Genomic DNA, 12,557 nt, shown 5'->3' with positions numbered 1-12,557 from the left:
ATAGCTGGAGGGAAAGCAGATTATATGGGTACAGATGCAGGGAGGTGGACAGATAAGGAAAGAGCAGGTTGTAGACATTCTCTTCTGATTGCTTCTGTCTCCAGAAGCAAGGTCATTACCTGTGCTTGAGGATAGGGAAGAGATATTAGAAATTTCACAAAGAGGTGAGAGTGTGAAACAGTTATCTAGGAAAGGAAAAGAGGAAATGGACTATGGAACTGATTGAAGGACAGCTCCAAAGGTAGACTTGAATTTAAAATGAATCCAGTCAGCTTGAATGTTTATTTTTCTGGGCATTATGTTTACCTAGCTAGGTTACAGACACAGAATTGATATAATCAGGGCTGGAATTTTGTCAGATGAATACTGTGTGAGAGAGGTAAACGAGTGACTGAAATGGCAAAGAGTGGAATTTATGCTTAGTTAGGAAGGAAGTGAGGATTTGGAAGTAGAAGGGGGTACTTTGAAAGGTGTTCTAATCTAATGAACTATAGTGACCTATGGGATCAAAGATTATTATTAGAGTTGGAGTATTAGAGGGAGGAAGCTACAAAGACAGATTAGAGAGCCAGAGGGTAAGATGCTGATATGGAATGTCCAATACTTTAAACTGGAATGAGGGTGCTTACCAGTTTTCTTAGTGGCTATAGTAATTATTTTGATGGATTTATTTGCTAGGTTCATGACTACAAAGAAGGAACACCAGAAGAGAAGACCTACTATATAGAATTATGGGATGTTGGAGGCTCTGTGGGCAGTGCCAGCAGTGTGAAAAGCACAAGAGCAGTTTTCTACAACTCTGTAAATGGTAAAGCATTTTTTACTTTTACCATATATTAATGATCTTGGAGGACAGGTCATCTGATACAGAATGCTGTGAATGCTGGTCTCTTAATCTGAGAAAGATCTAATGTACTCACAACTCTTAGTTTACATCTGCATATGACATTCCAGTTTGTGTTTCTAGACTCTAACCATGTAATTCAGAACATTAAATATTTGCTTCTTCTGAGTGTTTCTATTTATATTATTGTCATAAACTAAATATTGAGAAATAAAATTATATTTTGAGTACTTAAAATAAAACACGGAACTTTCCAAAACACTGTCCCCTGGGAGTGCTGTTTAGTCAGTCAACTGAGTACATACAATAGAGCCATTAGGAGTCCCACAGTCTAAGCCAGATGTCAAGGAGATACAGAGATTTCTTTCATCTGCTCCTTAGAGAGAGTCCTATGTAATTATAGAAAGCTGCCCAAGAGTTTTTTCAGGGTGCAGAAACTTCATCCAGTTACAGATCTTTGAATACCTGGAGCATACTGCCAGATGGAGGTGTGTAATAGGATGTGATTGCAGTTCATAGTGTCCACTCTGTGTCAAGGGATTAAACTGCTGATACCTGTAATTTACCTATAGAGTTTTTTTTTTTATCTTCTTTTCTTTTCTTAACTCATTATTTACCTTTTTTTACTATGAAATACAATTTAAACTTCTGTTTGATGTACCAAAAGATTTGGCATCTCTCCCCTTCCTCTCTGGTGGATGCTTGGCTATTAATTGGGATTCATTTGTACTATGGTTAGGTCTCATTCAGTATTAAGTAATCATTGTGATTATTCAGTATCATCTTCATTACTTATATTCCTCTTTCAATATCTTATCCCATATCATAAAGTGCTGTAGATGCTACAAAAAGTAAAGAAGTTTCTTGCCATTTGATAAATACTATAGAATACAGAATGAGTTGTGTTTGTTCAGACCTATGTCCTGTTTAGCTCAGAATTCTATCTGAAAGTGTCACAACCTAATTAAAGAAACAAAATATTCATAAATAAAAAATACAGCCTAAGACATTGACATTAATATATTATAATATATATCATCATGCAAGAAAGTACATGACAATGGCATATATTAATAGAATGTATATAAATGAGAAAAACAGTAAGATAAGACCACTATAGTGTTAGGTGATTTCTTAAAGAGCAAGAGAGAAAGAAGTAAAGCCTAGTTTAGATCTAGGATCAAGTGATAAACCTGGATTATATTGATCAAATGACTTGTCAAAGTTGGTATCAATCTGATCTGACAAAGAAGTTTGAATATATAACACTTTCACTGTTTAGACCTTTTTAAGAAAGAGTTAGGATAAAAATTATAAGCAAATAACAAAGATCATTCAGACCTTGAAACTTTATGGAATTATGAGTTGTAAACTTATTAAGTGCTGAACAAATTCTTCTAAATCCATATTTATTTGGTTATCTTTTCTGTACCTATTATTCATTAGTGATTTGTCTTTTCCTTAAATAGTATCGACATAGTTTCATATATCCTATGTTAGTTTTACATGTAAGACTCAGATGTATTCCTGTTTCTTTAAAAAAAAAAAATCCCTGTTAAGAGATTAATCCCTGTTAACTGAAAACCAATTTCTCTGTTCTTTGAACCTTGCGCTAGGAACATTTCTCTTGGTAGAAGCCTTCAAAGTTCTTTACTCCATCTACCATCCTTAGCTTCTTAAAAAACAGGGCATTAGGACCACTCCATTCAAAGATACAGTCTATTCTTAGCAATAACTTTCTTCCCTCAATACCCTACCTTCTTCCCATTGTGATGATCAAGTCTGGTGATCCCTGAAGGAAACCTGTAAAGTGTCTCTGCCTCTCTGTTTTAAGATTAGAACATATTCTGAGCAGCTGTCACCCTGCCTTCTTTCCTTTGGGCCTCACTGTGTCCCTTCTAGTTCCTAGTCTACAAAGCAAGAATTCTCAGCCCAAAAGGAAGAGGGAAACTAAGGGAAAAGGGTGCTCAATGCCTTTAACAGCTCAGAAGCCTTAAATAGAGATCTTCAAGAAATAAACTCCTCCCTGTCCAGGTAGTAGCTTATCCAGGCCTCTGTAATCCTTTCACTCTTCCAACTGAAATTCTCACCCATAGTTTTGTGATATTTTTACCTGGGAAATGGGGAAAGGAGAAAATATCTGTCACTCCTTTGCCCTGAAGTGACTTTATTCTGCTTTCCTTCAGTCTTTAAGATTATCTGACTTTGGGGGGAGGGTTTAGCTCAGTGGTAATGTGCATGCACAAGGTCCTGGATTCAATCCCCCCGTACCTCCATTAAAAAATAAATGAATAATAAATAAACCTAATTACCTCCCTCCACCACCAAAAAGAAAAAAAGCAAAACCCAAAGATTACCTGAGTTCAAATTTTGGCTACCCCACTTAACCATGCTACCTGGGGCAAGTTACTCAACCTCTCTGACCCTCAGTTTCTACATGTGTGAAATGAAAATAATAATTCTTACCTCATAGGACTGTTCTGAAAATCAGATTAGATGACATGTGTAAAACGTAATATGTAGCACATAAGTACTGAATAAATGTTAGCTATATTCCTCAATGGTAGCTCTTTATTCCTTGTTTAAATCTATCCTTGATCATGTGTCCCCAGTACCTAATAGAACCCCTCATTGAGGAAGGTACAGTGAGTGCAGCTGGATATGGGGGCACGTGTCAGATCTCTGTTCCAGATGCCAGAAGACATACAGATTTCTTTGAGCCAGCTGGAACTAGTCAACTCTAACTTATATAAGCACCTTAGTTGCACAGTGTCTGTAAAAACTAAAGGAGCCAATTAATTCATGCCCTTTTTCAAATCGATATATTTTACATCTTGACGATGGAAAATGTATCAGTTCCACATCTTCTCTTCACAGTATAACCTGGGTAATATAAGAAAGGGTTGGGAGTTTCAAGACCTGTAATCTTTTGAACACAAGATGATACCCTATATTTCACTAGGCTTTAAAGCTTTTCCTCTTTTTGTCTATATCATAATAATTACCTGCTTTACCTTCTGTCTAGGATCTTAACTGATTCTATTTAATTGTGTTTCTAAGCTTTATTACATTTTATTATTTTTCTCTCAAAAGTCCATCTGTTTTCTACTGTTCATACTTCTTGACTATGTTTTTCCTACCCACTTCTAGTGGCATATTTCTTTGCTAATCTTACAGGTAGCAAGTTTACATAGCTAACCATTAATTTAAAGAATTAAATGATTAGGCTTTTGAGTTGATTAGGTCCAGGTGGCCTACAAGAAGACATTTTGTCACCAAAGAGTAGGAATTGTGTCAAATTAAATATCATTTTAATAAATTTCCATTATTAAATATTTTAGTGAGTATAAGTAATATGTATATGATGTCTCTAACAGTACTATGCATAGTGCAGAAACAATTAACCTTTTTGAATTAATATAATTTCCAAATACTTGAAGTAGTTTTGATTCAGTTACTTATTTGTAAATAATTATCTGTAAGAATTTGTAGAATAATTTAAAATAATTGTGTCAGAGTTTGTTAGTCATACCAGGGTGCTAGGTTCATTAAGTAACCTAATGCTTTTATTTTCTAAGCCTTACTTTGCCAGTTGTGAAATGAAGAGGAATTCTTACACTATTGACATTATTTTCTCTGATTATTTTAGGTATTATTTTAGTACACGATTTAACAAATAAGAAGTCATCCCAAAACTTGTATCGTTGGTCATTGGAAGCTCTCAACAGGGATTTAGTGCCAACCGGAGTCTTGGTAACAAATGGGTAAGTCCAGATTACATTACAGTTGGTTTGAAATGCTGTAACAATCACAAGAGTACACCCTCCAAAATAATATTTGTAAGATGTTTGATTTGCAAATATTTTCTCCCAGTTTGTAGATTGTCTTTTCCTTATCTTAACAATATTTTAACAAAATAATTGTTTTTCATTTTGATGAAATCTAATGTCTCATTTTTCTCTTTTATGTCTTGTGCTTTTGTTACATCTAACAACTTTTTGCCTAACCCCAGATCATGCAAGTTTTCTTCTGGGTTTCTTCTAGAAGTTTTATAGTTTTGGGTTTGCTTTTAGAACTGTGATCCATTTTGAGTTAGTATAATGTGTGAAGGATTGGTTGAAGTTGACTTTTGTAGGTGAATGTCCAGTTGTTCCAACATCATTTGTTGAAAAGATTGTCCTTTCTCATCGAATTATTTTTATTCCTTTGCCAAAAGTCAAGTGACCATATTTATATGGTTTTATTTCTAGACTCTCTAATTCTTTTTTAAAAATATCTTATTTATTTATTTTGTTTGGGTTGAGGGGGAAGGGAGGTAATTTTATTTATTAATTTTAATGGGAGTACTGAGGATTGAACCCAGGACCTCGTGGGTGCTAAGCAGGCGCTCTACTGCTGAGCTATACCCTCCACCTCCAGACTCTCTAATTCTGTTCTTTTGATCTGCATCTATCCTTTTACTAATAAATGCTACACTTTCTTGATTATTGTAGCATTATAGTAAGTCTCAAAATTTGACAGTGTGATTCTTTCCTTCTCAAAATTGTTTAGCTCTTCTAATCTCTTTCCATATAAATTTGAAATCAGCTTGTCTGTATTGACAAAAATTCTGTCTGAATTTTTATTGGAATTCCATTAAACCTATAGGTTATTATATTGGGGTGCATTTTTGTTGCATCTTTCAAGCCATGAACATAGTATATCTCTTCATTTATTTTTTTGAAACAAACCCTAGACATCATATCATTTCATCTATATATACTTCAATGTGTAAATTTAAAGCATAAGGACTTTTTTTTAAACATTACCGAAATATAAATGTCCTCCTTAAAATTTAACAATAATTCTCTAATATCAAATACTATTTTAATGTATTTGTATCATATGTATCATAAATGTTGCTTTGTTCAGAACAGTATCTGAATAAGTCCCACTCATTGTATTTGGTTTCTTAAGTTTATTTTAACCTTAAGCCCCCCCTGTTTTTTTTACTCTCTGGCAGTTTATTTGTTGAAGAAAATTGCTCATTTGTCCTGTAGAGTTTCCTCTGTTCTGGATTTTGCTGACTGTATCCCTGTAGAGTCTGTTAAACTTGTTTCTCTGAATCCTAATCTTCTCTAAAATGGTAGTTAAATATAGTAGTCTGAAAGTTGCAAGATTTTTGTTTTTTCCAAAGTGGTATTGTGCATATAATATAATACTTGGTTATCTCTTTGTGATGTTAAGGTGTTATCAGCCTTATCCATCCATGATAAAATTTCCCATTTGTTTTTTACCTAATGATTTAAAAATAGAAAAAGGATTTCAAGATCAAATTTCAACTGGATGTAAAATTTAATCAAAGAAGGTGGGAAAAAAGGAAAACTAAAAAGAGAAATAAGAGAACAGATTTTTATGTGTACATATATATGGCAACATATATATGTTATGTTATATATATGATGCATATGTAAGTCAACATGAAACATGTATATTATGTGCAATATATACTATGTTATATATATAATAAATACATACATTAATGTGTAAAAGATTATGCAAGACTGGAAGTGACAGAAATATGTGTATCAAAGATGATGTTTGATAAAATATATACCAAAATTTGTGTGTTAGCCAGAGTTAGTGAGTATAGGGGAAAAAATAGTCCTAAAAAAGGGCACTCTCAAAACTTTATTCTCTAATAAAGCAAATTTCAGTTTTGGACCACATCTCCTAAATCAATATTAATGTTGGTAAGAAGAATCAAAGGTCTTGAACTCAAGCTATTATTGGCTTTGATACAATATTTAGAATGATAATATTTTTTATGAAATGGGGAGGTTGCATAGTTCAAAACAATTGTGTTCCAAAGCTGAACAATAACCGAGGCTCTGTAAAGTTAATGTGAAGGGCAAAAAGATTCGGTAATTTTGCAAGCATGTGCACGTGCACACACACGCACACACAATTTAAATTATTCAGAGAGAAAGAAAAGTAATGTCAAAGAAAGGGAAAAATGCCAAGCTCACCTGGTTTGTATTGATTAGATTATGGAACATTGATTTATGGTCATAAGGTGTTCGCAACCAGATTTGTCTGACTGTTACAAATTGAACTTATATCATAAATCCAAATCTGTTTCTCTTATGTGAATAGAATTTATATTCACTGAAAACATTGGGCTTCCTTTCAGTAATAGAAAGATAGTGACCCAAGGCCACTAACCCTAAGTGATTCCTATTGCCTGTCCTCCCATGGCTCTTGTGTCAAGACAAACAACTATTTGGTACTTAACTCTTTCCTTTTACTATTTATTTTGCATTTCAGCTGTTTCTTTTCCTTTCCATTTGTTGAATCCATCTTTCCCCAGGCTATGGTTGATTTATTCTGGCCTTCAGCATTCCTATTTCTTATTTTTCTGAAATGATCTATTTTTCTTTACTACTTATAGACAGGAATGTGTATGCATAGCCCAGAAGTTACCCAGAAGCTTGACATTTTCCTCTCTGGCAAAAAGCTTGAGTACCATGCTAGGTTCCTGTGTTTTCTCTCCACTGAGGTTTGAATCCACTCTCTGTATCTACCCAGAAAAATTCCTGAGCTGTTAGCCTCAGAAGACAGAGCTTTGGGAGAAGTCAAGTCAACCTACTTTCATATACCTGGGGGGCAGTCAGTTATTCCAATAGTCTATAAAGACCCATGGGACAAATTTTGACTAGTTGGATTAATAGTTGGAACTCGATAGATGCTGAGGATTGATAAATGAACAAGTAGATGAAAGAAAACAGGAGAAAAGTAGGTTTATAGGTGATGGATAAGCAAGAGGCAGTGAAGTATCTGTAAAATAGTATAAGCTAGTTACAGTTAAATATTACACATCTACATCAGAAAGATAAATTCTGTCCATTTATCACAGGGATTATGATCGGGAACAGTTTGCTGATAACCAAATCCCACTGTTGGTAATAGGAACTAAACTGGATCAGATTCATGAAACCAAGCGCCATGAAGTTTTAACTAGGACTGCTTTCCTGGCTGAGGATTTCAATGCAGAAGAGATTAATTTGGTGAGTATTTTCACTAATGTGTGTTTGTATCATCACCAGGTAAAGGGAAAACCAAAGATTTCACAAGTTACATATTCTCACAAAAGAAGCTTTGTATTTGAAATCAGGCATTTGGGTTCTAGTCCAAAAAGTAGCAAAGATTGGAGCCAACATAGACTATGAGATGGCCACAGTCACTTCAGCCTCCTTGAATGCCAGTCTGTTGGAATGTTCAAGTGTTGTTCTGTGAATAATGTAAATCATGGGCTTTTTCTTGAAAAGATTTTCAAAAATAATTAAGGTGACAAAGAAGGGTCACTGGTACTGTACATTGATTTTTCTTGCTTTAGAAAAGCCTCTTGGAGGGGAGGGTACAGCTCAAGTGGTAGAGCACATGCTTAGCCTGCATGAGGTCCTGGGTTCAATGCCCAGTAGCTCTAAAACTAAATAAACCTAATTACCCCCACACACAAAAAAATTTTTAGAAAAAGTCCACTCTTCAGAAAAGCCTCTTAGCGTCATAAACTACAGAATTTACCTTAAAGGGCAAACAGATAAAGGAGAAAATTACAAATTGTAAACTAGGAGTGCTTCATAAGTGTTAGTTTATATAAACTTATGTGTATACAATTGATTTGAGTCCCTTCCTGAGATATTTCACTCAATTAGAACTAGACATTAAAAAGGCTAAGATAAGTTCTTATATAAGCCAGTTAGTGTTGCCCAGAGAATGATCCTGGCCAGCAGCTTCAGTCATGGTTTATAAATGTCATTGTTGATAAATAGAATCTCTGCAACATACTCAGTGCACTGGCATTCCAGATGTGGTGGTGGTGGTTTAGTAATACTAATGGCCAACATTCATTAAGCACTTATTAGTGCCGAGCGCTGTTCTAGTGCTTTATGTACCTTATTTCACATGCATCATCTTGACATCAACCCTATAAAGTAGGTACTAAAAGTACTTACATTTTTTAAATGAAGACTAGAAGCAGAGAGAGGTAAATAGGCCAGGGTTACACAGGACAAACCAGGCACTGTGACCACAGATCCTGTGCTCTACAATTAAGCCTATTTTACATTTAATTATCCTTCAGCTAACATTTAGAATCTTGGAGCTGGAAGAACTGTTGGAAATAATCTAGGTCACCAGTTACCCAAACCTGACTGCATATTCATGTCACCAGCAGCAGGACTTGTGAAAACTTTTGAATAAGTGCCCCACAGCTGGAACTTTGTAGTCATGAGGTCTGACAGGAGGACCAGGACTCTGTGATTGTAACTAATGACTCAGGTGATTCTGATGCCCTTTCTCTGTGAATCAACATTTTTGAGCACTGCTTGGTTCAACGCCACCTCTACCCCCCTAACTGAGTCACCTTCTGCCTGCCATTCCATTGTTTTTTACATTCTGCTTTGCAGTAGGGGCCTTATTTTTCTCAGCAACCACCATGGAATATTCAGCATAAATGCCCCAGCTAGTCAGCACTCAACCATGATATTCCAGAGGATTCCTGTTACCTAGAATACATCATATCCTTGTTGAGGAAGTGCTGAGGTTACTTTGCTTGAACATTATTTCCAAAGGGAAATTTACCATTGAATACACTTAATTTGTTCCAGCAGTTACTTCTAATGTATTTTAGAATGAATCTGTTTGTAGAGCCTGTGGTTTCTGTGACCATCACCTAATATGTGCTTTTCCTATTTTACTTGTGAAGGCAGGGCCATCTTTTAATTGTTAACAAGGTATAATGGTACTCAAGTGTGGACTTTGGCACACACTATCCCCAAGAGTTCACATACAACATACTCAGGGCTTTTTATCAGTGTACAGCATCAAGAACACAGCAGAAACAAGAGGGTCTTGAGGATTCAAGAGAGAAAAAGTAAGGAGGAAAATTGAATAAGAGTTTCAAAAAGAGATAGCAGTCAAAAAGAGTCAGTAAGTAAAGATAAAGTCACCAGTAAAAACTAATGTAACAGTCTTAGTGCTAGCATCTTTGGTTACTGTATGAATTTACTTAAATTATTTTTAAAAAAAGGAAGAATTAACATAACTGTATACATCAAAGATAGAATCAAAGTTATTTTTTGCCTAAAAAATAGGCAAATTGTTTAAATTATAAACAGGGAGGAGATTACTTATTTTTTTTTAAATCCTGTTAGGCTTATTGTGTCTAGCCAAATTTTTCTCTCTTATGTGTTTACTTTAAAGTGATCATTTTGAAGCGTCCTCCCTAGTTAATATTTCTTTTTCAAACTTAGATAAGCATTTAGAACTATTAATTTTCAGGCTTTGCCCTCAGCCATGATCAATAGCAGATAGCTCTTTCAGCTCTAAAATTCTCCTCCTAAAATCATAGGGTTTCTCAAGCCTGGTCAGCCTGAAATTGTGGAGGCTTAGAATTAAGTTTTGGGGAGGTTTTGTTTGTTCATTTGCTTGTTTGATTTAATTTTTGTATTTAGTACTTTAGCTCTATTTGGAACCATCTCTGAAGTCTTTTGACCTTCTGATGACTATGTAATCGATGTCTGTTTTGTAAAACATACCTAACACAGATCCACCTAAGGTTTGTCTTTTATATGCCCCAACTGCTGTATAAATGTGTTCAAATATGATTTCATATACACAGTTTACACAATGATGTTTCAGTCTATTTAATCCATATATACAATTATCTTCGGTGCTTTTGTGTCTGAAAATTCTATCTGATGGCATTTTCTTGGGATGAAGACAGAAGGGAACTAATATTTCAGTACCTGCTATCTTCCAGACATGCATTATCTCATTTAATTTTCACCAAAAATCTATGGGATAAGTATTGCTATCCCCGTTTCACAAATGAATAAGCTCAACTTTAAAGGCTGAGTAATCTAAACCATGTCACACAGTCTAGAGATGCTGGGATAAATATTCAGATCCAGAGCTTTCTGGCTTCAAAGACTTCTGATTTTCTAGTATTCTGTGATCTTTGTAAAGTCTGTTGTCGTCTCTTTTTTTGTGGTTTTGGAAAATGTATTAAAGTTTATAGCCGGAATTCAAAATGTGAGCCTTGAAATGTAGTATATGGATAAAATAGGTGATTGTTACAAAGTGCATTGGAAAGGAATCATGTGGGTTTAGAGATTACAATCAGAATAAATGCAACAGCAGAAATGTCAGTAATTTCCCAAGGGACACAGACGATCTATAACTGAAAAGATAAACACTGTACTTGCCAAGGAGCCTATATGGTATCCCCATAGTTTGGTCTTAGGTAACATTTGAGGTAAAAACCAAAGTATTCAGTCACTAGAGGTGGCAAGTCAGTGATGACAAGAAAAGGCAATTCAATACTGGAACTCCAGGAAAAGGATGGTAAGCCTTTTACGGTCTTTACCAATCATTGCTATGTACTAGTCACTTCATTATAGTGTTCCAGATTGTCTCAGCAGATCCCCATTTTTTCCTATTTTCAGAAACCTAATAGTACTGTATCTATTGTTTATTATTTAATTATTTTTAAAATAATGATATTTTAAAATAAACTAATTGTTGATCTGTTGTTTATTATTATCTTTATGGCCTACCTGCATTCAGTGAGTGAGAAATCCCTGGCAACTGTTATGTTTGGTTTTTGCTCCTCTTTTTCCTTATTTTCATGCTTCCTATTGTTCTTAAGAACTGCATTGTACTTAGCTGGGGAGGGTATAGCTCAGTGGTAGAGTGCATGCCTATGCACTCAATCCCCAGTGCCTCCATTAAAATAAATAAATAAAAATTACCCCCTGCACCAAAAAAAATTGAATAAAAAAATTTTTTAATTAAAAAAAAAAAGAACTGCATTGTACTTAAATGAGTTGAGCACTGGTGAGTAACTAGTACAAAAAGTGAAGTGTTGTCTATTTTTTAATGGCTCTATTTCTGCTTTTCAACCTAAATGTAGGTAGGTCACCTAGTTAGTATCTTGGTTTTGTTATTAGTAAGACATTAGCAATCCTGTCTTCCTTTATGAATTATTTGATGATGAATACATTGGTTCATTGTCCTCTAAAATTGCATAAATAACAAAAAGTGGCCTTATCTTCCTTTAGCACTTTCTGCTTTGCTCTGTGCATCATAATTTGAAAATTACTTGAATATTTTATGAGAGTATTATGCCTGATAATTTACTATAGAAATGTGCAAGAGGAACAGTAATGACTAACAAGGAGCTTGTGTTTCCTAACGTTTCATTGTTGATCTTATGTTTTATCTTCTAGGACTGCACAAATCCACGGTACTTAGCTGCAGGTTCTTCCAATGCTGTCAAGCTCAGTAGGTTTTTTGATAAGGTAATGTCTTCAATTAAGTTATTTTTAAACTTAATTTATATATTATGGGAGTTTAAATTCTTTCTAGAATGCTTTGTCCTTTTATTCCTCCGTTCTAAACTTCACAGCCTGAATAATACTTGTTTTGATCTCTTATCTGTTGGTATAATTGCTCAAGGCTTGCTGACATGTTTATTCTGTCATCAGTGTTCTCTGAGCAAAGGATGGAAGCTACTGGATTCAGATAGAGTTTTTTAAATACCTAATTCCCCTCCTTAAGACAATATATGTTTCCATATTTTCTGGGTCTTTTTGTACTTATTCACCATCCCTGAACCCCCACAAAAGGCACTAAACTGAGGAGATTGTGCTTAAAGCCCAGAGTTCTTTTT

At 34.7% G+C, this 12,557-nt stretch overlaps 1 protein-coding gene across 1 annotated transcript in view; it reads left to right on the top strand.

The window, feature by feature from the left end:
- Positions 1-12,557, top strand: part of RABL3 (RAB, member of RAS oncogene family like 3) — a 32,510-nt gene that overhangs the window by 15,628 nt on the left and 4,325 nt on the right. Inside the window, exons 3-6 of the mRNA XM_010970867.3 lie at positions 679-808; positions 4,494-4,608; positions 7,740-7,890; positions 12,115-12,186. Of these exons, the coding sequence (XP_010969169.1) occupies positions 679-808; positions 4,494-4,608; positions 7,740-7,890; positions 12,115-12,186 (468 nt within the window). The remainder of the gene's footprint in view (positions 1-678; positions 809-4,493; positions 4,609-7,739; positions 7,891-12,114; positions 12,187-12,557) is intronic.

Source organism: Camelus bactrianus, chromosome 1 (assembly GCF_048773025.1).
Source record: "Camelus bactrianus isolate YW-2024 breed Bactrian camel chromosome 1, ASM4877302v1, whole genome shotgun sequence".
NCBI lineage: Eukaryota > Metazoa > Chordata > Mammalia > Artiodactyla > Camelidae > Camelus > Camelus bactrianus.
Note: the sequence above shows the minus strand (reverse complement) of the source record. Positions and strands in the feature narration are given on the sequence as shown.